The sequence below is a fragment of the Leptonychotes weddellii genome, chromosome 1 (assembly GCF_054177405.1).
Source record: "Leptonychotes weddellii isolate Sample4059 chromosome 1, ASM5417740v2, whole genome shotgun sequence".
Lineage (NCBI taxonomy): Eukaryota > Metazoa > Chordata > Mammalia > Carnivora > Phocidae > Leptonychotes > Leptonychotes weddellii.
Window position 1 is genome coordinate 74,309,525 of NC_138369.1, and position 27,363 is coordinate 74,336,887.

Here is a 27,363-nt window from a genome sequence, read left to right on the forward strand (position 1 = left end):
GAGCCCGATGTGGGACTCGATCCGGGACTCCAGGATCATGACCTGAGCCAAAGGCAGTCGCTTAACCGACCGAGCCACCCAGGCACCCTATGAATCTTATTTCATTTCACTGCTCGATTATGTAGGTTTTTTATTCCAGAATGATTGTTATCCCCTCTCCAGCTATGGAGATGTAGCTGTAATAACATTATATTTGAATGGTCCTTCAGAGTTCCCACAGCCTTTCATGTCATTATCTTATTTGATTGTGTGAGATGAGTGGGCCAGGTAATGTTGAGCTTAGTTTTTACAAATCATGAAATCAAGACCCAAGTTACACATTGTTCAGGATGGAGAAGGGTGAGAACTGAGCTAGGTATTAAGCATTCCCTACCAGGAGAGTTCAGAGCTTACTATTTGCAAGGTTGTCAGATATGGTGCATTATAAAATATTTTCATTAATTATTGTTAATTAGGATTTTCAGAAGAGCCCTGAGAAGTTTCATTAGCTCAATCATAAAACCTATTAAAATGCACACAGGTCCACAATTTAAATTAATTCTCTCAAATGCACTTGTGTTTTCTCCAAAAGTTAATCTTTGCCATGTTCTGAATCAAGTTCCTGTTGTGCTTTTAAACTCTAGAACTTTAACCTTGAGAAGATATTATTGGGGGTGGAGTGGGGGATAAGGGGGTGTATTAATTCCTGGCTAGACATCCAGTGCTTAACAGGTTCATGTACAAATGAGGGTAAATTCCTGCACGCCTTGACTAAGATAGAACTCTACATTGGATATAGCACATGGCTAATTATTTATAAAGGTGACTGGTAATCACAAAGTACTCAAGCAATATTATCACAACACCTTTGTTTTGGAGAACTCAAATGCTTTCACAACTTAACTCATTCAACCTCACTGAATCGACAAGGAGAGGCTAGATGACAAATATCTGCTGAAGTTGAAGTAAAGTGGAGTGAGGTACTGAAGATAATGCAAAGCAAGACTAGTTTAGCTTCCTTTTTAGCCTCAGCATGATTGTACCTGTTACGAGAATCTTTCCATTTCAAGTAGAAAACATAATTTATGATGAGGATTGTTAATTTCAGATAAGAAATTGTTTCTACGGAATCAAGGCATTGATATGTCAAAGAATATTGGAAGGATACTATTAATCAGCAGTGTTTTTCATTTTGCACTCTGATATTTTCATTTTTTTATGGGGCTAAAAGATAAGCTTTTTGTTTTAAGCACAGCATTATAATAAACTGACAGTCCTGGCATAGATCCCCTTTTCTCCTGACTGCCATTAGACTCAAATCGATCCTCTAAATAAAGTCTGTCCCAAGAGACACAATTGATGTAGGGAAAAGGGGACTTTTTAAAACCGAGCCTGACGTCACACATTTGTGCTCTAACCATCTGTACCTTTTATTAACCAGGGGCTGGAGCCGCCCAGGCGGACAGACACGGGCGCACAACAGCCTTCTCCCACACAAGCCTGGAATGGTAACAGTGTGCGGCTGCCTTAGAAAGAAAAGCCGTTTCAGAACTGTGGGGTGGCATGGGGGTGTGTGTGGCAGAGTGAGGGAATCATTTTTCTTCTTCTCCATCCAAGGATGCTATTTATTGGAAATCCAGCACATCTTTTATTTTTTAAATTGATTTCTCTAGAGTGGGAGGCAAAACCCTTCAGATGCGAAAGAAGAAAGGGAAAAAAAATGCAAGTCGGGCAGGAGGATTTTGGAGAATCGCAGCCTTGCTTCGGATTGGGACTACAGGCAGAGAAAGACTCCGGCGTCCACAACCTGTTTGGCTGCAAAGATGCCGCCGTTCCGCCCCGAGTGCAGCTTCGCGCCCCTCCCCTCCCCCGCCCCCCGGTCCCCCGGCCTGGTTGCTGCCCCCGGGACGGCAGCAGCCCCCACGCGTCACCTCTCACACCCCGCGGTGACTAGTCCAACCAAGTCCCGAGGGGCGTGTGCTGGGGAGGAGCGCTCACTCTCCCTTGACGCGCGAGACCCAGGCAGTTCACGCTCCCCCATGGCCCCCTCCTTCTAGCCTTGCCCACAGCCCCCGGGAGGGCAGCAGCCTCCCGGTGACCGCCTCTCCCCCTGCTCCCTCGGCTCCTTCATCCTCCCCACGCCCAGGGGCGCATTCTCACTCTCCCTCCACGTGCGCGTCGGGTTCGCCCCTCTCCCCTTGCCGCTGCTAGGGAGGCAGCAGCCCCCAGGTGCCCACCTCTCACACCCCTTCCGGCCCCTCACCCAGTTCCTTCATCCTCCTCCAGCTTTGGGGAGAGTCCACACTCCACCTCCACGTGCGAACCCAGGGCCGTTACCCCGCTTACAGATGCCCCCCATCTCCAGCCCGGGCTCCGCCTACCGCGCCCCGGGCGCGCGCCCAGGAGTACCTGGCCACCCCTCCCCCTGCTCGGCTCCGCTGCCCTCCCGCCTCCCCCGCCCCGCACGCAGTAGCTCGCAGCCCACCCCTCGCAGCTTCCTTCTCTCCGCCCCCTCCCTCTCCAGGAGGTGGGAGGGGGCACGAACGAGCGCGGTGGCGTGGCCAATGGGCGCTCGGCTTACTCTGGCCTCTCCCCCGCGCGGCCGCCAATCGCGGCGGGCGGTGGTGGTAATATTGTGGAGTGGAGTTTGGATGCCGCCGCTGCCGCGGGCTGGAACGGCGCGGCCGCGGGGGCTGCCAGGGTATTTCGGGAAGGGGGCGTGAGGAGGCGGCGGCTGCGGCGGCGGCAGCTGTGGCAGCGGCAGCGTGTGGAGGCAGCTGAGAGAAAGAGAAAGAAAGGAAAGAGGGCGGGGGACTACTCAGAGGAGGAGGCGGGACCGATCAGGCTCCTCACCTCTCGGTAGCGGCGGCGGGCGGCCCGGGAGGCGGCACCGCCCCCTGCCCGCGGACTCCTCAGCGCAGCCGGCCGCCGACCTGCCGGCCCCGGGCAGCGGCCGAAGCTACGGGGGCGGAAGCGGTGGGCCGGGGCGGCGGTGAGGGCGACCGCCATGGCGTTCCTCAAACTCCGTGACCAGGTAGGTGAGGAGCGGCGGGGCGGGATCGCGCCGACCCGGGAGGAAGGAAGGGAGGGCGGCGGGCCAGCGGTGTGGGCCGCCTGTGCGCCCACTCGGCTGGGTGGGTGCGAGGGAGGCAGGGTGCCGCCCCGGGGACTGGCGCGCGGAGGCCCCGCCGGGGACCGCGGGCGACCCGCCTGTCAGCGAAGCACCGGCCGGGTGAAGCCCACGTGCAGCTGGGGGGCTCGCTGCCGTCTCCGGTCGCCGCCGCGTGAGGGGCGGGTCCCACGCTGGTCGCCTAGGCGTCCGCGCCCGGCTCACTGCCGGGTATGCGCCTCCTCTCTCCTGCCAGGTGAGCCTCGGGCCTAACAGGTGGCTTCCCGCTGCCGGGCGGGAGCGGTGCTGGCGGCCGTGACCTTAGGTCACGACCTTGCTCGCCTGTTTGCTTCGTCGGATAGTTCGAGGCACACTCTCTCGGGGTTAAAGGCGGTTGATTCTGCTTCGAGGCTATTCAACCTGCAAGTTCTCAGACTTGTTTTGACATCTTGTGCACCATCTTGGTTACTTTTCTTGACTTAGGAAGAGCTGGTCAAAGAATACCTGAAGTGCCGAAAAGAGTAGTGACTTTTTTGGACTGAAAATAATTGTGTCTAGGGACGAAATCGCAACTATGTCAGAATGATTTGTACGTCTGAATACGTGGAAAGATGGATAACAAGGTTTTCAGGCGATGCAGAGGCTTCCAAACATTTTATCTCTTCTTTAAGGAAAGGGAAATCAACGTGTGAAATTTACCGAGTGGCAGTAGACGTAATAGTGCTGAGAATTTATTTTTGCCATTTGTTCTTTTTGAACAGAAGATACTGGGCAGATTTGAAGGGGAAGTAACTTGCATATATTGGGAAACTATTCTTAAAGTGAGTACCCCTTTTGTAGAAACAATGGGGAAAAACTTGAGATGTCTTTTTTAATATTGTCTCTTAGTGAATATTGTGCCTTAAATTCTGAATCTTGGTATCGTCAGTTCTCATTTCATAAGTGAATTTTGTTTTGTTTATTTGATGTTTAAGCCGTTGGCTTAACTTGTGTATCATTAGTTATCAGGAAGGTTTTAGCTGGTGTTAACATCCTCAGGAATGATACTTTTGAAAAACTACTGTTCAGTGAAGTTTATACATTGTATTTCAAATGATAGAACTACATTGTTCAATGTGATAGCCACTAACCTACATGTGGCAATTTAAATTTTAATAATTAAAATTAAATAAAAAGTTCAGTTAGACTTGCTAGCAACAATTCAAGTGCTTGGTAGCCACATGTGGTTATTGACTATGGTATCGGACAGCACAAATACAGAACATTTTTATCATCAGAAAGTTCTGTGGGACATGACTGTTAAACAACAGGTAAAACGTAACTAATTCCTGCTAATTCCTGTATAGTCAACTCACATTATACTCTTAAAGGTGTAAAACTCAAGATGTAGATTCTCTAATCTTTATCAATCTAATGGCACCTTGTGCTTCCATAAGTCATAGTTGGGGTAGTGATTGATTTTTGTTTTGTTTCTAGTCCTACACTTTTGAAAAAGTTATTTTTGCAATTTGGATCATAGTGTGCATTAAGAATTTGGTGAACTTTTTGGAGACCATCCCATTTTATTCACCATCAGGTTTAAGCAGAAACAAGATTATGGTTTCAGTTGGACATAAAATCCAATTGCACCTTTGCATTTGTGTATTTAGGAATTGCAATTATAAAGCAATTGTGATGCTACTCCAATTTTATATAATATCTATTAATACTCAGTGGTTGTGTTGATATGTAAAATGTCACCTGTAAACTTAAGGATACTTGGGGCAAGTTAAGTGGCGTGGCTCAGAGAGGGAAGAACATTGAAGTTTACGTCTAAACTACTAAGCAGTTGACTCATCTGGTCTCTCTTTTGGAAGATTTTGAGAAATGAGTTTGGTTTGCCTATTTCAAAGGGAATAGCTGCTTTTAGAAGTCATCTTGTGGGTTGATATTTTATTGGCTATTAGAAATGATGATAAAAATGAAATGGAATACAGATACTATCTTAACCTTTTCCACCTACAGGAAAAGCAGTTCAGCTAGGTGAATTATTTTATCTGGAGAAAAGGAAGAGAAAATGTGGATAAATACACAGAATTTTAAAGCTGGAAGGTTCTTGATGTAGCATTTAACTCAATCCTCATTTACACTTGGAATAGGAAATAGTTCAGGCTACTTTTTTCTGTTACTGTCATATTCACCTTGTGTTTTGTTTTCTTTTAGTTCTGTAAATACAGCTAGAACCTATTAATGGGTAGGAATTGTTCTTTGTGCACTTAAGCATCAGGTGGGTTCTAGATGGTTTAAACATAAAATCAGTGAGTAAATAAAGCAGTTTGTTTTCATATCCAGTAAATAATCTGGATAGGACAGCTTTCCCCCTTTCTGTGGCAACACCTGATATGGGGGTAAGAACAGGATTGAGTTTTCAGTTGGACATAAAATCTAATTGCACCTTTGCATTCATGGATTGCAATTATGAAGTAATTGTGATGCTTCTCTGGTTTTATATAGTATCTATTAATACTCAATGTAGTGATAATATGTGAAATGTCACCTGTAAACTTGAGGATACATGGACAAGGACTCGGACTAGTGCACTGCTTTTTGTTAATAGATGAAAATAATTTTTAATTGTAAATGAGGTGAAAAGAATTTGCTTTCTATTTGTAGGACTAGAAACTTGAACTTTTCCCTCAATTTTTTTACCCCCACATTAAAGTGTTTATACAGCATGAATCTCTGACAGTTGCAGGATTTTATTCAATAGGTATTTCGTGCAGATTTTTATCTTTGCATTTAATAAAAATGTAATTGTATATGATTACATTTAAATTTTAAAATTCTATTTCTAGTTTTATTGAGATATTATTGACATAAAACATGTAAGTATAAGGTATATAGGGTGATGATTTGATACATGTATATAAAGCAAAATGATTACCACAATAAGATTAGTTGACACTACCAGGGGTGCCTGGGTGGCTTAGTCGGTTAAGTGTCCGACTCTTGATTTCGGTCAGGTCCTGATGTCAGGCTCGATTGATTGAGCCCCACATCAGGCTCTGTGCTCAGCGCAGGGTCTTCTTGTCCCTCTCCCTCAGCTCCTCCCCCAGCTCACCTGCACGCAGGCTCTCTCTTTCTCTGTCTCTAAAATAAATAAATAAAATCTTAAAAAAAAAAAAGGTTAGTTGACACTACCGTCCCCCACACAATTACTTGTGTGTGTCTGTGTGTGTGTAGATAACATTTAATATCTACTTTCTTAACAATTTTGACATGTATATATGTATAATACAGTATTGTTAATTATAGTTTACCGTGCTGTACATTAGATCCCTGGAACTTATAGGTGGAAATTTGTACCTTTTGGCCAATTGCATAATTACATTTTAATTTATCAGCAGTGATTCATAGTATACCCTGATAAGAAGGAGAAGACTTATTTGTTTAGGATGTGTAAGGTAACAAACTCACAACTGGGAAGCTAAATGGCAACTGGTACTTGGCTTTAGTATCTAGAAGACAGTAGGGAGTGATGGCAATCATGGCAGATAGGAGCAGATATGGTGGTTGCTGCTTAGCTCCAGGACATTGTTGCTGTGCAGGTGTGCCTAGTATTTTTAGAACTCCAGTTTTCTTTAGGAAGTTAGAGATCCAGATACTTATGAGAAATCTTTCTATAAATATTGGCAAGTTAGTAGTTAGCATTGATAAAAATTTAAAGCTGTAGTTTTACATAGGGGTTGGCAGGGGACCAATTTGTAATCACAAGTTTAGCTCAGCTTCAGAAAACAAACTACAAAATAAGATTTCTATTTTATTTATTTTTTTAAGAGATTTATTTATTTGAGAGAGTGAGAGAGAGATCACACTTGAATGGGGGGAGGTGCAGAGGGAAAGAATCTCAAGCAGACTCCCTGCTGAGCTCCACACAGGGCTCGATCCTGAGCTGAAATCAAGAGTCAGATGCCTAACCAACAGAGCCACCCAGACGCCCCAAGATTCCTATCTTAAAAGAACAGTTTTCTTTCAGATAAAATAGTCAAAATGGTCATAAACTTAAAAAAATTGAGATATAATTTATATTTCATAAAAGTCATCTTTTAAAGTGTACAATTCAAGCCAAAGCAAACTTAAGAAAGAAGAACAAAGCTAGAGGTATCACAATCCCAGATTTCAAGATATACTACAAAGCTGTAATAATCAAAACAGTGTGGTACTGGCACAAAAGTAGACGTATAGATTAATGGAATAATAGATTAATGGAATAGAATAGAGAGCCCAGAAATAAATGCATGCTTATTTGGTCAATTAATGTATGACAAAGGAGGCAAGAATATATAATGGGGAAAAGACAATCTCTTCAATAAATGGTGCTGGAAAAACTAGATAACTACATGTAAAAGAGTGAAACTGGACCACTTCTAACACAATACACAAAATAAGCTCGATAGATTAAAGACCTAAATGTGAGACCTGAAGCCATAAAACTAGAAGAAAACATAGGTGGTAGTATCTTTGACATGGACCTTGGCAGCATTTTTCTAAAAGTGTCTCTGCGAGTAAGGGAAACAAAAGCAAGAGTAAACAATTGGGATTACTCCAAAACAGAAAGCTTTTGCACAGTGAGGGAAACCATCAACGAAACAAAAAGGCAACCTACTGAGTGGGAGAAGATATTTTCAAGTGATATATCTGGTAAGGAGTTAATATCTAAAATATATGAAGAACTTATACAACTCAGCACTTGTGGGGGTGATAATAATCTGATTAAAAAATGGACAGAGGACATTTTTCCAAATAAGACATAACAGATGGCCAACAGACAATGAAAAGATGCTCAACAACACTTATCATCAGGGAAATACAAATCAAAAACACGTGAGATATCAGCTAACACCTGTCAGAATGGCTAGAATCAAAAGGAAAAGAAATAACAGGTATTGGTGAGGATGTGGAGAAAAAGGAACCCTGGTGCACTCTTGGTGGGAATGCAAATTGGTGCAGCAACTGTGGGAAACAGTATAGAGGTTCCTCAAAAAATTAAAAATAGAAAAACCATAGCATCCAGTAATTCTACTGGATGTTTACCCAAAGAAAATGAAAACACCAATTCAAAAGGGTATATGCACCCCTGTATTAATTGCAGCATTATTTACAATAGCCAAGATTTAGAAGCAACCTAAGTGTCTATCAGTAGATGGGTAAAGATGTCACACACACACACACACACACACACACACACACACACACACACAGAGGAATATTAGTCAGCCATGAAAAAGAAGATCTTGCCATTTACTACAACATGGATATACCTTAGAGGGCATTATGCTAAGTAAAATAAGTCAGTAAAAGACAAATACCATATGATTTCATTTACATGTGAAATCTAAAAAAAAAACCCAAAACAACCAAACAAAAAAAGCTGAGACAGTCCCATAAATAACTGGTGGTTGCCTGAGGGGAGAGGAGTGGGGGATGGGCAAACAGGGATGAAGGAAGGAGGGGAATACAAGCTTCCAGTTATGGAATGAATAAATTACAGGGATTTTGTTTTGGCATAAGGAATATAGTCAGTGGTATTGTAATAGCAGTGTATGGTGACAGATGGTAGCTACACTTGGCGATAGTAGCATAATGAGTAGAGTTGTTGAATTGCTATGTTGCATACCTGAAACCAATGTAACATTGTGTGTCAACTACACTTCAATTAAAAAAAAAATTATTTGGTAAAACCTCCAGAAAAGTGTGCAATTCAGTAGTTTTTGGTATATTCACAAAGTTGTGCAACCATCACCACTATGTAATTCCAAAACATTTCTATCCTTTGAAAAAGCAATTAGCAGTCACTCCCATTTCCCCCCCCCCCACCCCCCGCCCCAGTCCCTGGTGAGCACTAATCTACTCTCTGTCTCTATGAATTTGCCTATTCTGGATATTCATATAAATGGAATTCTACAGTATGTGACTTTTTATGTTTGACTTCTTTCACTTAGTGTAATCTTGTTAAGGTTCATCCATTCATGTAGCATGAATCAGTTAATCAGTTGGTCATAAACCTTATATCGTGTTTGAGTTTCTTCTAAAGAAAGTTCCTACACTTTTATGCTGTTTTATTGCTTCTTGTAGTGTTCAGATGTATAATCTGGGATGTTTGTTTCTATTTTCTGAGTTGGTTTTAAAACTGGAGTTAGACTTCGCAGTAGTACTAAAGGATAGTAGATTTTACATTTGGATTACTGTTTTTGTGTAGGAGCTGTCTTTGTGTTCTCTTCTGGGTTAATGGTCATTAGGTAAGGATTCTTGATATGTTGGAAGTTTTGTTTTGTTTTTGTTTTTTTTGGAACAGGGTTGGGCATATATCATAAAATAGATAATGAATGGGTGAGAATAATTTGACTGCTATTTTGGGTAGTTAGTAAGCTCTCACTTGATCAAGTATCCATTAAGGGTAGAGCATTATTTGACTTTTCAGTAGAAAAACAATAGATGATCCTTGAAAAATCTTATAATTAGGAATACAGAATATACAAAATGCCTGAAAAACATTTATGCTCAGATATTCAAGTATTCTGTATTGAGTGTTCCCTTCCTTTGTGTTGGAGACTGTGGGCCACATAAGGGTACAGTAGTCACTATCTTTGTCCTTAAAAATCTTACTGGCTAGGAAAAGGCAAAAGATACATAAATGCACAATATCTGATACACTTCATCTGAAAAGGTTTATAGAGGTTGAAGGAAAACATATGGAGCATATTATTTGGAAATATGCCTAACATAGTTAAAAAATAAGTGTGTCTTGTGTTTACTGATTTTTTTTGATGCCTTGTATAATACAGTGCAGAACATGTAAAGTAGAACATAAAAGATGTGTATAACATGCTTCAGAATTCAGAAAGGAATAGATGATCTGATTGTAGGCAGAGGGAAACTTTCATGGCACGGGAATTATTTGAGGTTCACAGGAAGGATTTGTTGAAAGCAAACAGTTGTGCAGGAAAGCATCAAGAGAGGAATAGAAGGCAAGCCAAAAAAGAATGATGTATCTATGCTGTAGTGAGGAGATAGACCCCATTGGTGTGTGTAGTTTCAAAGGATAGGAGATAGATTAGCTAATTAACAGTGACTACATTTTGAATTACTTTGAATATAAGACTAGGAAGTTTGGACTTGATTAGAAGTGTTGGGAAGTTGTCATAGGTGGGTTTCTTAATCTAGGGTCTGTGAAGGGTTTTTTGGAGGAATGTGCATACATGTACTGAAGAGGCTTCATAACTTCTATTAGATCCTCTGAGCCCATGACACCCAAAAGTTAAATAACCACTACATTGTAAGTCTTAGAAGAGTGAATTACAGAAGACAAACAGGAACACCCGAGACCAGTTAGGGGGTTACTGCTATAATTCAGAACATACGTAAAACATTTTAGTGCAAGTCACGTGCTTTAAGTACTAGGCAGAAGTTTGAGTGGAAATGAGTACATCTTTAAAGGATCCTCATAGCTATATTAATGGCTCATTTAAGTGTACAACTAAGTGTCTTACACTGATACGACAGTTGACAGTTTTCTTGCTGAATAGTCCCACTAGGGTAAATTAAATATTAAAATACAATTAAACATTGATAATTCAAGTAGTTAGATTTGGGTTATATTATGTTTTCTAGCACTTTATCTTATTTCCTTTTTATTTTCCAGTCTAACGTAAAATTTATATTCGGTGAATGCACTCTACCTGGGTTGAAGTGAGATGCTCCTGGAGAAAGTTTTGTTCCTGGAGAGAATAGTTTGGGGTTAAGTCTTTTTGTTCTGGACAGTGTATTCTGTGGACAATTCACATTAAACACACACAGTGATACTGAATCACAGAGTTATACAGTACTTCTCATTCAAAGCAAAAATTAATGAAATCTTCAGTTTCTTAAACCAGTAATGTTTTGAAGTATAACAGTACATTGTACATAATGATTAAAGTCCTCAAGTACTTCAAGTTTAATTTCTACTCCTACTCTCCAGTCCCAGTTCTTAGTTAAGTGATTTATCCACCTTCCTTATGTGATACTGATTTTTTTAAAAAAGGATTCTTCTGTGTGTATACTGATTGGCATGCAAAGCTAAATCTGAATAGAATTACTACTCCCACAGCTTTAGTGGAAAGTTCATTTTGCCTAGTAAATTTAAGTTCAAATTCTTAATTAGTGATGGTTTACTTATTTATTTATTATAAACTTAAAGGTGTATCTTTTCTACTCTTAAGGATTTGAGGCCACAGATAATGTTAAAACATACAGCATAGGACAGTTAAAATATTTAAAAAGGAAAATCAGGGAGCAGTTGCTTATGAAACATATACTTGTTCCAGAGCCTACAGAGTTATTATGGTTCAGTACTACATTTAACTTTATTTCTTGTTATCTAAGGTACCAGCCACCCCCCCCCCCCCAAAACTTTGTATCTTATAATAAGAAGTATAAATTAGTCTGGAGAGGCAGCCTTTTCTCTTGTATCAGTTTCTGGATTTAAAAGTTTGGTAGCTTTTTCTTTTTTAAAAGACTTTGCTGTGACATAATTCACACACCAATTTAAGTTATACAGTTCAATGAGTTTTAGTATTTCACAGAGCTGTGTAAGTATCACCTCAGTCAATTTTAGATCATTTTATAATGCTGAAAAGAAACCTCTTACCCCTAAACTATCATTCCCCCCATCCCCATCATTCCTAGCCCTAAACAAGTACTAATTTACTTTTTGTTTCTATATATTTGCCTATTTTATGTAGCATGTTTGCAAGGCTCATCTGTACTGTAGCATGTATCAGTATTTTTATTGCTGAATAATATTACATTGAATCATACCACATTTTATCCATTCAACAGTTGATAGGATTTGGATTATTTTCACTTTTTGGCTAGTATGAATAATGCTGCTACGAACATTTGTGTACAAGTTTTTGTGTAGACATAAGTTTTCATTTCTCTTGGGTACTTAGGAGTGGACTAGTTGGGTCATATGGAAACTCTGTATTTAGCCTTAATTTTAAGGAACTGCCATTCCGTTTTCCAGAGTGGCTGTACCATTTTACATCCCCACTAGCAGTACATGAAAGTTCCGGTTTCTCCACATCTTCAGTAACACTATCTTGTATTCATTATTTTCATCCTGGTTGGTGTAAAGTGGTATGTCCTTGTGGTTTTGATTTCCATTTCCCTGATGGCTAATAATGTTGAGCATCTTTTCATCCGATCCTTTGCACATTTTTAAAAATTGGGCTAGTTGTCTTTTTATTATTGGGTTGTAGTGCTTTATATATTTTAGATACCAGTCCCTTATCAGATACGTGATTTGCAAAAAATATCTCCAATTTCTCCCATTTCTACTTTCTTGTTAGTATTCTTTGAAGGGCAAAACTTTTAATTATGGAGTACAATTTGTCAGTGATTTATAGAATTTTGACTAGGGGGCCTAGGTGGATAGGGCATGCAAGCAGAGGAGTTGACTTGAGGGTGAGATGAATTCAGTTTTGGATATATTGAGGTCCTAGTGGGACATTTAATTGGAAAAGTTGTCATAGGAGGCAGTTAAATGAGAGGCTGGGTTCAGAGAAAAGTGTTTTCGATGGTAATTGAGGTGAATGAGGTCTTTTAGTGAGAAAAGTTCATGGCCAAGGAGAATATAATGGGGAATATGGAATGGGTGGAGGAAAGGAAGCCTGTGAAGCTACCAGAGTTAGGAAGAGAGCCAGGATAGACTACTATCACAGGCCAGAGGAGGAAAGAATTTCCCAAGTTCTACCTATATTGTGTTCTCCTAGGCACAAAGGCTCAATTTTTTCATCACCTTTTTTTTAACTTTCTTTTTATCTAGCACATTGTTATAAACTTTCCATGGAAATGTTTTTCATATTTTCCCCAATTTCTTTACTTCCTAAGCCAGTAATTCCTAAGTTGGGAATCAAAATCAGTTGGCCAGATTTAATACAGGATTTTTGGGTCCTATTAGACATGCTGAATGAGGATAACCTGGGGTAGTGTCCCAGAATATCTGTATTTTAAAACCTCTTAAGGTAAAGAGTGGTTTGCTCTTCACCAAGCTTGTTTACTTTTTTCTTGGATCCCAACTAACTTATATTTTCCAGCCCCTCTTGCATTTGGGGATGGCCATATGATTGAGATCTGGCCATAAGAAATTAAGCAGAAGTGTTGAGTGTTTCTTCAGCCCTGGCAAATACAAACTTTCCTTGAACAATCCTCTCTTCTCTCTTCTCCTCTCTCCTGCTGGCTGGGTGTTGTCTGCCAAAAGCAACTTTGGAAATGATGGGTCCAAGAGAGCTGAACTTCTGTCAGCCTGGGTCATCTCCAGCCTCTTCATGCCCACAGCTGATCATTAAGATGGATTTTTGGACTTCATGTAAGCATGAAATAAAAATAAACTATTATGTCACACTTTGGGATTTATCTATTATAATATCCATTGTTACTTTAATCAGTATAATTCCTTAATTCCTTAGCTTATTATTCCAAAATCTGTTTTGGGATCCATTGCCCTTGGTTTGTACTATTTTATATTTTAAAACTCATTTATATGGTAAGTTAGTCTTCACCTGTTAACTTCCAGGCCTTACACATAAATACTGTGTTTTCTTTGTAAAAATTTTCATGGAAATGATTATAATTAACATCCTGATTATTTTATTATATAACAAACATTTGTATGCCTGCTACCTGCTGGTTCTCCATATTAGGGATATACATGTGTCTAAAACATGGTCTCTGTCTTCTAGTATGGGATAAGATGGAATTAGGTAAGGGCAATTATCTTATGTGTGCTTTGAGAGCATCAAGGGAGAAATGGCTGATTGAACCCAATGGTGGAGTTCGGGGTCCTTGAAGTTTATTTTAATGGGATTTTATTTACCCATGTTCATTTGTAATCTTGTTCTCTCTCCTCCTCGGTGGATAAGAGCCATATACAGCCTATATAAAATATCCTTTTAGAGGAGCAAAAAGTACAAGTGCATTTTGGTAGGTTTGTGTTACATGTGGGTATTTTTTGTTAATCTCTACCACCAAGAAAGAAGAGGATGCTTTATTTAGGAGAACTGCAGATCTTAGTCCTGATGCAGATTATATTGTTAAACTTCTCCTTTTGTTAACTAAGGGTTTTTTTGTTGTTTTTTGTTTTGTTTTGTTTTTAAATAAATATTATATGTTTTCTTTTTTCCTTTTGAGGAAACTTTCTGATTAGAAATGGTGAAAGTCAGAAAGAACCTACCTGCTGTTAGTATTGTTTTCTTATTAGTGTAAATTAGGAAAAAGGTTCAAACAGGACTTTGAAAGACTGTGTATGTGTGTGTGTAAATAGGTAAACAAGAGCCTTCTATTTTGACTAGTTCTCTGAATGGTGATAGGCTTCCTCCACTTTTTGAAAGCTTATACTAGTCAGTGTGTGTAGTTCCAGAGTGTCACACTGGGTCATGCCAAGAGTGAGGAGAGTGTCCTTGGGAGAACTAAAAAGAGCTAGGCAAGCGACAATCACATCTTGAAGAAAAGGAGTTGAACTTGAGGATTAAAAACAGCTGGCTTTTAAGGGATGTAAAAGCAACCTGTAGCACCAGGAGTGAGTAGTGGAGTTGAAGCCAGGTGAATAGATTAGAATAGCAAGTGTAGTGTTTGTCAGGTAGATCCAGTAAGTAGCCTAATCCAGGGTATAGGCAGGTAGTTAGAAACTAGCATGTCCATGAGAGCTTGAATGATTCATATAGTGAAGATAACTGGAATCAAGAGACTTCAGTAGATGAGGCCAAGGGATTATAACCTTTCAGACCTTCTCATTTGATACTGTAGCAGGGACAGTGAGAAGGAACCTGATTGGAATATTTCCCAATTTAGAAACAAGAGATGTAAATGAAATACAGTATAGATGTGCTAAGAAATGTTCTGGAAGATTGTGTATATGTTAAATAATGGTTAATCCACTCATTTAACAATGAGCAACTTCTCTGTTTTAATGAAACTTGTGGTAAATTGTTTTAAGTACAGAATTTATTAGTAAAACAAATTATCCTTCAGCTTATATTTTACCATAAAGCTGAATTTCTATATATCACCTTCACTTAAGCTTAGATATACTGACTGCTTAACTATTATAGATGGTTGGTAACATGGATTATTTTGGATGTCTTGGTGCATTATTGATTTTAGAAGCTCTTATGTTTTGGCTATGGAATTATTGCTTTTTTGAAATGTCACTAATCAACCTGTTTGTATTTTCTTTTCTACTAGCAATTTCTACCTTCTAAGACTTCTGTTGGACTGTAAGATTCTATTATGAAGTCAAATGAACTTTATACCTGCTCACCTTGTAGTTCAGCATCTTGGAGCTACAGTTTTGAACATGGAATTTCTTTTCTCTGACCACAGCTTCTTTCATTACTGATTCTCCCACTTCCTCACCCACAGTGAACTTGAGCTTTGCTGTGTTGGAACCTACTTTACCTAGTCTGCTAGGTACAGTTTGGCCACAAACTGGCGTCTTAAGAAGCCTTGACCTCCTGATTAGAGCAGTACTTGTTAGGGTAGTGTTTTCTGAAACATGGGACAATTTTTACTACTGTTTTTCTTGAGACTTTTTGTGGGTGACCTGTCTACTTTGATTACCAGATGTTGACTGATACTTCCTTGCTTCCCATCCAGACTCCTGAGTATAGCCCTGTATCCTGCTTCATTCTCGCTTTCCTCGGGCCTATTCAGGAGTCTCCCAGCTCACTCTTTTGCAGCCTTTCCTGTTAACCATTCTGTAGGTTTCATGTTGTCTTCAACACCCTACCTCTTCCCCTCAGCTATCACCCATCTCTACCATCTTTCAGCTTTCATGTCTCCTTTTCCACCTCCACCTGCTTTTTTTTAGTCCTTTTGACCCAACCTCTTGAGCCTCAACTCCTATCTTACAGTCTCTCCCCTTTCATCTTAAGTCTTCTGCCTCTTGCAACTTGTCCATTTTCCTACTCCCACATCCTTCTCAGGCTGGACCCTTTCCTCAGCAAGCCTTGTTTCTCAGTGGGAACTTTCCCTGCAGTTCCTTTCCTTAGTGCTGTTATGTCAGTCTTATATCCTATCCTCTATGTTTTCTACTCCTGCTTTACCCCCAACACTACCCTTTCAGCTTATAGCTCCGTTCTTTCCTGCAGCTTTGTCAGGCAAGAGAAGCAAATGACTTAAAGAAAAATGTTAAGTAAATAATAGTGAATGTCACCATATATGCATATGGCAAACAATTATGATAATGAATTGAATATCTGAAATGGTAGAGTATGCACTTTTAATTCTGGCTCATTAATTTATCACCCCTGTGACTTCTGGCCAGTTACTTCACTTAAGTTTGAGTTTTCTCACTTAAAAAGGGAGATAATAGTGTTCTATCTCACAGATTTGCTGAATTAAATGAGATACATAGTTAGCACTTGCTAAATGGTAGCAACTATTGTACTGAAAACGACTTTGGCTTGAGAGATCTGGGCAGCTCTACCACTGTCTTACTGTGTGACCTTGGGCAAAGAAACTAAATCTGAGCCTGAGTTTGGTTGGTTGGTTGTTTTAACATCTTTTTTGAGATATAACTGACATACCACAAAATATACCCATTTAAAATATACAGAGCAGTATTGTTGTTATTGTTGTTGTTTAAGTAAATTTACAAGGTTGTGCAACTATCACTACAGTCTAATTTTTTTTTTTACATTTTTGTCACCTCAGAAAGAGGCCCCTGTACCCAGCAGTCACCCCATTCCTCTTAAGTCCCTCTCCCCTGGCCCACCTTTCCCTCAGCCTGTTTCTATGCATTTGCTTATTCTGGACACTTCATATAAATGAAATCATAAAATATGTAATCTCTTATGACTGGCTTCTTCCACTTACAAGGTTTTAGAGTTTCATTTATACTGTAGTATGTATCAGAACTTCATTTCTTTTTATTGCTATAGTGGGTTGTTTCTACTTTCTGAATAAAATAAAATGGGCATGGGGATATCTTCATTGAATTTTGAGAATTGTGAGAATGTTGATAAAGTGTCTAGTATGTAGTAGTTGCTCAATAAATGATCACTTAACCCAAACAATTTAAACTCCTGTATTCCCTTGACTTTCTCAGTCAACCTATGGATTACTTCTGCAGTATTTATTCTCTTGTTTCAGCTCTGGGACCACTGAAAAATTGGTGAAGGAAGTAATGAAACCAAGTTGAATATACTCCAGTTTTCTGATGTCTTAACTTCAGTTGCGCCTTCAAGGCTATTTAATAATCCTTACCATTCCTTTTCTGTATCCATTAATATTTAATTTCTGTCTTCTCCATTTTAACATGTAGTTGTGTCTCCTAATTTACTAAGTCTGTCTACCCATGTAGGCTTTCTTATTGATCTCCTTTCTTACTGCAAAACATTTATTTCTACACTTTGCTTTTTTTCCCTCTTTTTCTTATTTTGACTGAGAGAAATGAATATACTTTTTTCTTTCTCAGAGCATTTTTCTGCTGTAATCCTAATCATACCTTCATCTGAGATTTAGATATATTATTTCTTATTTTTTCATATTTTTGCACTTCTCTCGCTGCTCTCACACATTGTTATATATTGGTGTCTGGATGGACACTACCTATTAATCAAGATTCTAATACTCAGAGTGGGCAAACAAGGTAAGCAACACCCACTGTAGGATTCAACCTTAACAAGGCTTATTTCTGTTTGGGTATGCCATATATTGTATTACAATATAACTTTTAAAATATTGCTTACTTCAGTGTAAAGTAGTAAATCAAGGTCATTTGAGTTGAATTTTTTTTATTACAATAGTGAAAACATTTTCATTATCCTGTGTTAAGGCTGAGTATATGTAATATTTTTTTAAAAAAGATTTTATTTATTTATTTGACAGGGAGAGAGAGCACATGCAGGGGGAGCAGCAGGCAGAGGGAGAGGGAGAAGCAGGCTCCCTACTGAGCAGGGAGCCCGATGTGGGGCTTGATCCCAGGACCCCAGGATCATGACCTGAGCCTAAGGCAGCCACTTAACCGACTGAGCCACCCAGGCACCCCTATATGTAATATTTTTTAAAAAATATATCCTTTTATTATTATCCCGGGAGAAATCTGACCCACCCTTTAGGTAGCCTTCTCTCTGAACCACATTGATTCTAAAATGTGCTGAGTTTGTGTAGTTCTCATTGGTTCCACATTCCTATGTCCACCCTGTCAGAAAATCTTCCTTTTTACCCAATTCAGTTCTCTCCAGCTATAATTCAGTCATTTTCTGTTGTATTGTCTATAGTAAGGATCCTGTATAGGGGATCAACCTTTCAAGCTGGATTCAGGGAGCTGGCAATTAGACCAGTTAGACCAGTAGCTCCTTTTTTCTCTTTAACAGTTTATTAAGGTATAATTTACATACTATAAAATTCATCTGTTTTAAGAGCACAATTCAGTTATTTTAATAAATTTAAGGAGTTTTGCACTCAGCACCACACTCCAGTTTTAGAACATTTCCATCACCCAAAAAGATACCTATTTTGGAAAAACCTCAGTTCTCCTCCTGTGTGTTGCTGCCTTATTGTCACACTAACTACCATGCTCATCACACTTTTACACCTGATGGGTGTCCTACAGTTCAACTCAGTTTTGACACCGTTGACCTGGCAGTAGCATCAGATCCCATAGGTTAAGGGCTTAGTCCTACAAGACTGTCCCCCCTCTTTCCCTACAGATGCCAATCACAGATCCAGATGCTTCTGACTGACTGGGTATAAATCAGAAGTTCCCATAATTTACTGGAGTGGCTCACAGAACTCGAAGAAACATTTTATAAACTAGATTACTGGTTTAGTACAAAAGAATATAACTAAGTAATAGCCAAATGGAAGAGATGCATAGGGCAAGGTATGTAAGATGGGACATGGAGGCTCCGTGCTCTTTGGGTTTGCCACTTTCCCCAAATCTTCATGTGTTCACCAACCTAGAAGCTCTCTGAACCCCATCCTTTTGGGTTTTTTTGTGGAGGCTTCATTACATAGGCACAATTGATTAAATCATTGATCATTGGTGATTAAACTCAATTTCCAGCCCTTCTCCCCTCCCCAGAAGTCAGGGGTAGGGGTGGGGATGAGGGTGGGACTGAAAGTTTCAACCCTCTGATCACCTTGGTTGGTAATCTTTAGGCAGTTTCCAAAAGTTACCTAATTGACATATAACAAAAGACACTTATGGCTCACATCATAGGAAATTTCAAAAATTTTAGGAGCTCTGTGCCAGAAAAGGGGGATGAACACCAAATATATATTTCTTATTAAAAATCACAGTATCTCAATACTTCATACCCATTTTGCAGTCACTCCTTATTACATCTTCAGCCCCAGGCAATAACTGACTAGTAGTCTGTCTCCATGATGTAGCTTTTTTAAACATTTTATATAAGCGAATCATATGTTCATTTTTGTCTGGCATCTTTCATTTTGGGGTCATCCATATTGTAGCATGTATATTAATTCTTCATTGCTGACTAGTAACCCATTGTATGGCTATACCACAATATTTTATCCATTCACCAGTTAGAAATTTGAATTCTGATTTCTGGCTATTATGAATAAAGTTGTGATGACTATTCATATTTTAAATCTTTGTATAAACATGTTTTAATTTCTTTTGGGAAGATTCATAGAAGTGGAATTGCTGGTCATGTTATAAGCTTGTGTTTAATGTTTTAAGAACAGTCAAACTATATAATCCCTATTGCGTATTGCTGGATTTGGCTTGCTAATATTTTGTTGAGAGTTTTTATATCTTTATTCTTTGGTATGATGGTAATGTTGACCTCATAAAATGAATTAAGAAGTGTTCTCTTTTTAGAAGAATTTGTGAGGTTTTAGTATTATTTCTTCTTTAAATATTTGATAGAATTCAACTGTGAAGCTATGTAGGCAAGGACTTTTCTTTGTGGTAAGCTTTTAAATTACTAATTCCGTTTCTTGTTACAGGTCTATCCAGATTTTTAATTTTCTTTTGAGTTTTGATAATTTGTGTCTTTTAGGGAATTTGTTCATTTTACCTAACTTGTTGGCATAAAGATGTTCATAGTGTTCCTTTATAAAACTTTTAATTTCTCTGAGGCTGATAATGATGTATCTCTTTTCATTCCTGATTTTGGTAATTTGTCTTCATTCTTTTTTTCCTGGTGAATCTAGCTCAATTTTGTTGGTCTTTTCAAAAAACCAATTTTTGGTTTTGATTTTTCTCTATTTTTCTTTTTTCTATGGTATTGATTCCCCTCTAATATTTTTTTTTTTAAAGATTTTATTTATTTATTTGAGACAGAGAGAATGAGAGGGAGGAAGGTCAGAGGGAGAAGCAGACCCCCCGCCGAGCAGGGAGCCTGATGCGGGACTCGATCCCGTGACTCCAGGATCATGACCTGAGCCGAAGGCAGTCGCTTAACCAACTGAGCCACCCAGGCGCCCCTCGCCTCTAATATTTATAATTTATTTCCTTCTGCTTAATTTGGGTTCAGTTTGCCTTTTTTTTTTTTTTTTTACTTAATTAAGGTGGAAGCTTACTCAAGGTCTAGGATATTATGTGCAGCTATAAATTTCCCTTTAAGCATTGTGTTAGCTGTCCTATAAGTTTTGATGTGTTTTGTTTTTGTTTTTATTCAGCTTGGAATATTCTAAATTCTCTTGAGATTTTGTTTTTGACCCATAGGTTATTTAGAAGTGTTTTTTTTTTTTTTTAAAGATTTTATTTATTTTATTTATTAGAGAGCGAGCGAGAGAGAAACAGCATGAGAGAGGAGAGGGTCAGAGGGAGAAGCAGGCTCCCCGCTGAGCCAGGAGCCCGATGTGGGACTCGATCCCAGGACCCTGGGATCATGACCTGAGCCGAAGGCAGTCGCTTAACCAACTGAGCCACCCAGGCGCCCTTTAGAAGTGTCTTTTATATCCAGACATTTGTGGATTTCCCAATTTCTTGTTTTTTTCTAATTTAATTTCATTGTGATTGAGGAACATTTTTTATATCATTTCATTTCTTCCCCCCCACATTTTTTTAAAGTTTTTTTTTTTTTTTTTATTCATTTGAGAGGGGGGAAGAGAGAGAGAGCACCAGTGAGGGCAGAGCCGGGGGGAGGGTCAGAGGTAGGGAGAGAAGCAGACTCCCCATTGAGCAGGGAGCCCAATGCAGGGCTCCATCCCAGGACCCTGGGATCATGACCTGAGCTGAAGGCAGACGATTAACCGACTACGCCACCCAGGCACCCCTCCCGCATTTTTAAAAAAGATTTTATTTATATGAGAGAGAGCAAGAGAGAGAGAGAGCAAGGACATGAGCGGGGGTGGGAGGGGGCAGAGGAAGAAGAAGCAGCAGACTCCTCACTGAGCATGGAGCCTGACATGGGGTCCCAGGTCCCTGAGATCATGACCTGAGCCAGTCGGATGCTTAGCCTACTGAGCTACCCAGGCACCCCTTCCCCGAATTTTTATAAAAATTTAACTCAAGAAATTCAACATTGTTATTTTAATTATAATCCACACCAGAATAATGAGTAAGATATGTATTATACTTTTATTTAAAAAGAAGTTTTATTTTTCAAGTATAGTTGACATATAGTGTTTTATTAATTTCAGGTATATAGCATTGTGATTTAACAGTTCGGTACATAACTCAGTGCTCACCATGTTAAGTGTGGTCACCATCTGTCACCATACAACATTATTACAGTGTTATTGACTATATTCCCTATATGTATTTTTCATTTCCGTGACTTCTTTTATGACTGGAAGTTTGTACCTCTTAATCCTCTTCACCGATTTTGCCCATCCCCTCCATTCCCTTTGCCTTTGGCATTCACCAGTTCTCTGTGTTCATGAATCTATTTCTGTTTTTTGTTTGAGATTCCACATATAATGAAATTATAGTATTTGTCCTTCTCTGTCTGACTTATTTCATTTAGCATAACACACTCTAGGTCCAATCCGTGTTGTTGCAAATGACAAGATCTCATTCTTTTTTATGGCTGAGTAATATTCCAGTTTGTGTATATACCACATCTTCTTTATCCTTTCTTCTATCAATGGACACTTAGATTATTTCCATATCTTGGCTATTATAAAGCAGCAATAAACACAGGGGTGCATATTTCTTTTCAGATTAGTGTTTTCCTTTTGGGGGGGGTAAATAACCAGTAATGGAATCCTATGGTATTTCTATTTTAATTCTTTGAGGAACCTCCATCCTCTTTTCCACGATGGCTGCACCAATTTGCATTTCTACCAGTAATGCATGAGGGTTCCCTTTTTTCCACATCCTTGCCAACACTTGCTATTTCTTGTCTTTTTGATACTAGCCATTCTGACTGGTATGAGATGATACCTCATTGTGGTTTTGATTTTCATTTCAGTTCTTTTTTTTTTTTTTTTAAGATTTTATTTATTTATTTGACAGATAGAGAGCACAAGTAGGCAGAGAGGCAGGCAGAGGGAGAGGGAGAAGCAGACTCCCCGCCGAGCAGGGAGCCCGATGCGGGACTCGATCCCAGGACTCCAGGATCATGACCTGAGCCGAAGGCAGTCGCTTAACCGACTGAGCCACCCAGGCGCCCCATTTCAGTTCTTTTAATTTGAGATTTGTTTTATGGCCTAGCATATGGTGTATTGTAGAGAATATTCTGTGCATGCTTGAAAGGAATGTGCATTCTGCTGTTGCTGGGTAGAGTCTTATGGAAGACTTAGGTGTCAGTGAGGTCAAGTTGGTTAATAGTGTTGTTTAAATTCAGTGTTGTTGCTGATTTCTTGTTTATTTTGTTCTATCCATTATTGAGGGGGGTGTTGAAGTCTCTTATTAATGTTTGTCTTTTTTTCCCCTTCATTTCTTTCATTTATTGCTTCCCTTATTTTGGGTTGTTTTGTTAGGTGAGTATGTTTATATTCATTATATCTTCCTGTTGAATTGATGCTTTTAATACCCTTCTTTGTCTTGAGTAATTTTTTTTTTTTACTTAAAGTCTATTTTGTCAGATATTTATAGAGCTACTTCAGTTCTCTGATGTTATTGTTTACATGTTATATCTTTTTCCATCCTTTCAACCTGTTTGTGCCTTTGAATTTAAAGTGTCTCTTGCAGATAGCATATGGATGGGTATTGCCTTTTTATCCAGTCCAACAAATATGTCTCTTTAATGGACTCTTTAATCCTCTCCTATTTGATACTATTTTTGAAACAGTTGGGTTTACATCTCCCATTTGCTTTTTGGTTTTCATACATCTCATGTCTTTTTTGTTCCTCTGTTCCTCTTTTATCACCTTGTGTATTTTCTTTTTACCATTTAAATTTTTTGACTTTTTAAGATTATACATTTCTTAGTGTTTGTTCTAGGGACTACAGTATCCATCACACTTTATCACGGTCTACTTCAAATTGATACTAATAATACTCCAGTAGAGCTCCATTTCCTTCACTCTCCTTTGTGCTATTATTTTTACATACATTATGTTCATTTATATAATAAACCCAACAGTACAGTGTTTTAATTATTGCTTTAAACAATGTATGTCTTTTATTTTTATTTTTATTTTTTAACAATGTATGTCTTTCTATTTTTTTGAGAGAGAGTATGTGCACGTTTGAGGAGGGGGGTTGGGGAGGGAGGGGCAGTGGGAGAGGGAGAGAGAGAACCTTAAGCAGGCTCCATGCCCAGCACAGAGCTGACTTGGGGCTCAATCTCACAACCCTGATACCATGACCTGAGCCAAAATTAAGAGTCAGTGCTTAATTGACTGAGCCATCCGGGTGCCCCAACAATGTGTGTCTTTTAAAGAAGAGAAGGAAGGAGAAGGATATTCACAGTCATTTGTATTAACCAACGTGTTTACCGTTTCCAATCCCTGTTTCTTCTTGTGGATTTGAGTTACCTTCTGGTGTCATTTCCTTCCTCCAGTGTAGCTTCATTCCCTCTTTCCTTTATGTACTCTTATTGTCGTATATATTACATCTTTATATGTTATAAGTTTAACAGTACAATTTTATAATTGTTTTATGCAATTACCTTTTCAAATCAAGGGAGGAGTAAAAAATTTCTCTCTTTTTTTTTAAAGATTTTATTTATTTATTTGACAGAGAGAGCACAAGCAGGGGAGTGGCAGGCAGAGGGAGAGGGAGAAGCAGGCTCCCTGCAGAGCAGGGGAAGCTGGATTTGGGACTCAATCCAAGGACCCTGGGATCATGACCTGAGCCGAAGGCAGTTGCTTAACCAACTGAGCCACCCAGGTGCCCTATTTATCTCTTTATTGTCATTTTTCCATTATCTTTAATTATCTTTGTCAGCGTTATTTTTTCATATGGATTCCAGTCACTTCTTTTCATCCTGAATAGCTTCCTTTAGTATTTGGCTTACATCTGTATCTTTCAAAGAATACGTATTAGGATTAGTGAGCCCCCTCTCATCTTTTCAATTGGGAATTCATATGCCTTATGATCTTACACACTGGTATTAGTTGATTGAGGGTTGAGAAGGGTTGGCAGGAGATCGGGCTGGGGGAAAGTGTGGAGGGGCCAATTCCTAGAGTATCTTGTGTTCTAAGCTATGGGATTTGAACCTTAGAACTGTGGGGAGCAACCATTGGAAGATTTTTGTATAGCGTTCTTTCATCAGATTTGAGCCTTGGGGAAAGGACTTTGCAAAGACTGAGTTCTGAATGCTTTTTTAGAGATGGCAGTGACAAACCGCAGGCTCTGAAAGGAAGGTAAATCTGCTTTTTTCTCTGGAATTCATTCTTTTGAGCAGTTAAAAGCTGTTTATATCCAAGTAACTACTTCCTTGCAGGCATAAAATATTTATGGATTTGTGACAGAGTGGTACATAGTTTATAGAGTGGAAACCATGCCAGTGGCCTGTGAAGTTTGTGAAACAAGTTTGAAAACCACTGTTACAGGATGAACAGATTGCTTACTGTTTGTGTATATGGAATGGAGTATATATTGAAATATATAAACATCTTGGGGCATCTGACCTCTTTTTTTTCTCCTTTTATTCTTAAAGGCTGGTGTACATAAGCTGTACCTTTTACCTTTTACTCATTTTGATATGACAGAGAAGTGTTTGATCTTTTTTTTATTGGGTATTCAAAAGCTTTTTTTTTAACCGTAGAAAGAATACCACCCCCCACACACAGACTCTCACTCACACAACCTATATTTTATGGTTTTCTTTTATACTTGTTAGGAAAAATTAAAGAACAGAAAACTTATTAATTCTAGTTCATGCTACCAGTTCTTTACAGAAGTATAAAATGAAAAGAAAAATATGTCCCCATCTCCAGTCTTGTCAAATTCTGTTGGAAACTGTCCATGTGATTGTCAACCTGTCAATGTTTTCACCTTTGAGTAATTTCTGTGGGAGATGACCTTGTTCCTGGACTACTCTAAGTTCCTGCAGTTGGTTTTATGAATGCAGGAGCTTTTTTCTTCCTTATTAAATCATTAAATGATTTTCCTCATAAAATCATTCAAGTCTACAATTTTTTTTAAAAAAGGTTATTTATTTATTGATTTGACAGAGAGAGACACAGCTAGAGAGGGAACACAAGCAGGGGGAGTGGGAGAGGGAGAAGCAGGCTCCTGGCTGAGCAGGGAGCCCTATGCGGGGCTCGAGCCCAGGACCCCGGGATCATGACCTGAGCCGAAGGCAGACGCTTAACGACTGAGCCACCCAGGTGCCCCTCAAGTCTACAGTTTTCAAGAGTTTAATGTATGTTTTCACTAAACTAATGGAAGTTAGAATTGAAACTATGTGGAAACCTATTTAGTCTTGAGCTTAAAATTTCCCAAAGAGTAAGGGCCACAGTTTTGCCCAGCTCCCTCACATAACAAGGAGTTTAGGCATATAATTATGTCACAAGCTTTCTAAATACTAGCATGCAAAAATAACATTTTTACCTAGCACATTCAATACTTTGATAATATCTCTACTAATATTGTTGAGAATGCAGGAGATTGGTCCCATTATACTGTTTGATTTCCCTATAGCACTTTCTGAAGTAATTCTATTTATTTGTTTACATTTCATGGTCTTTCTCTACTGGAATATAAACTCAAAGAGGGTAAGAATCATATCTTATTTAATATGGTATCCCCATCACCTATAATAATGCTTTGCAACTGATGGGCATTCAGATAATTGCTAGATAAATAATAAATTCTGATTAGGTGTATCTGAAATTGGATGCTGGTACTATATTTTTATTTTTTTTTAATTTTTATTTATTTTTTTTTAAAGATTTATTTATTTATTTGAGAGAACGAGAATGAGAGAGAGAGAGAGTGTACATGAGAGGGGGGAGGGTCAGAGGGAGAAGCAGGCTCCCCGCCGAGCAGGGAGCCCGATGCGGGACTCGATCCCGGGACTCCAGGATCATGACCTGAGCCGAAGGCAGTCGCTCAACCAACTGAGCCACCCAGGCGCCCCTGGTACTATATTTTTAAAGAGAAGCATCTCCAGTTATTTTGAAGTATACTCCCAAAGTTGAGAAACAGTGGCCTGTCTTCCTTCCCTGATGTTCAGTAATGTGCATAAGGTACAGAAAATACATATGTATCTTTACTGAAATACCATTGCTAGAGGCTTCCTTCACTCTTGAAATTGGAAACCTGTGACTGAGTCCCCTGGAAGGAAGAATTTAGTTCAGTACTATTTTCCAAATATTGTTTGCAGGTAAGACTCAGAATGGACAGTTGCTTTCCATCATCAAATAGTTAAGTTTAGGAAGGTGAAAAGATAGAGCTAAAATGGAATTTATTCCTTTTTTTAAAAAAAGGGGAAAAAGAAGGCAAGGACAGGTTTCCTAGGTGATTTTTCTCTAAAACAGTTATTCTCAGTGGCATGGTGGGGGTATTTTACAATGACTGGAGACATTTTTGATTGTTACAACTGGGGAGAGGGAAAGGATACTATTGGCATCTATTGGATAGAGGCTAAGGTACTGCTAAATGTCCTACAATGAACAGGACATCCACCCCCAACAAAGAATCATCTGAAATGTCAGTATTGCAGAGGTTGAGAAGCTGTTCTCTTAACAGGCTGCTTGGAGAAAGCATTGGTAGTTAACTTGGAGTTTGGCAGTTACAGATCTGTGGAGCCTGCACGTGTGTACACCTACACATACACACCAGATTTTGGCCCTGGGCAAAACTGAATGTCTTGTGTAGAGAAAACTATAGGTGTGGAATTGGCTTTTATATAGTAGGAGTTTGATTGTAGCTAACC

The 27,363-nt window shown here is 39.2% G+C and overlaps 1 protein-coding gene and 1 long non-coding RNA gene across 4 annotated transcripts in view; both read left to right on the plus strand.

Annotated features, from left to right (window-relative positions):
• The first annotated feature begins 2,629 nt into the window (after positions 1-2,629).
• ANKRD28 (ankyrin repeat domain 28) overlaps positions 2,630-27,363 on the plus strand; it is a 201,873-nt gene continuing 177,139 nt past the window's right edge. For 2 of the 3 annotated variants that reach the window (XM_031040651.2, XM_081801829.1), the window contains exon 1: positions 2,630-3,013. In XM_031040651.2, the coding sequence (XP_030896511.1) occupies positions 2,987-3,013 (27 nt within the window). In that variant the 5' untranslated portion in view covers positions 2,630-2,986. Of the gene's footprint in view, positions 3,014-13,370; positions 13,479-27,363 lie in introns of all 3 variants that reach the window. The other variant, XM_081801834.1, reaches the window with a different exon arrangement.
• LOC145716854 (uncharacterized) overlaps positions 3,142-27,363 on the plus strand; it is a 54,351-nt gene continuing 30,129 nt past the window's right edge. Inside the window, exon 1 of the long non-coding RNA XR_014139803.1 lies at positions 3,142-3,913. This is a non-coding gene — a long non-coding RNA (uncharacterized LOC145716854). The remainder of the gene's footprint in view (positions 3,914-27,363) is intronic.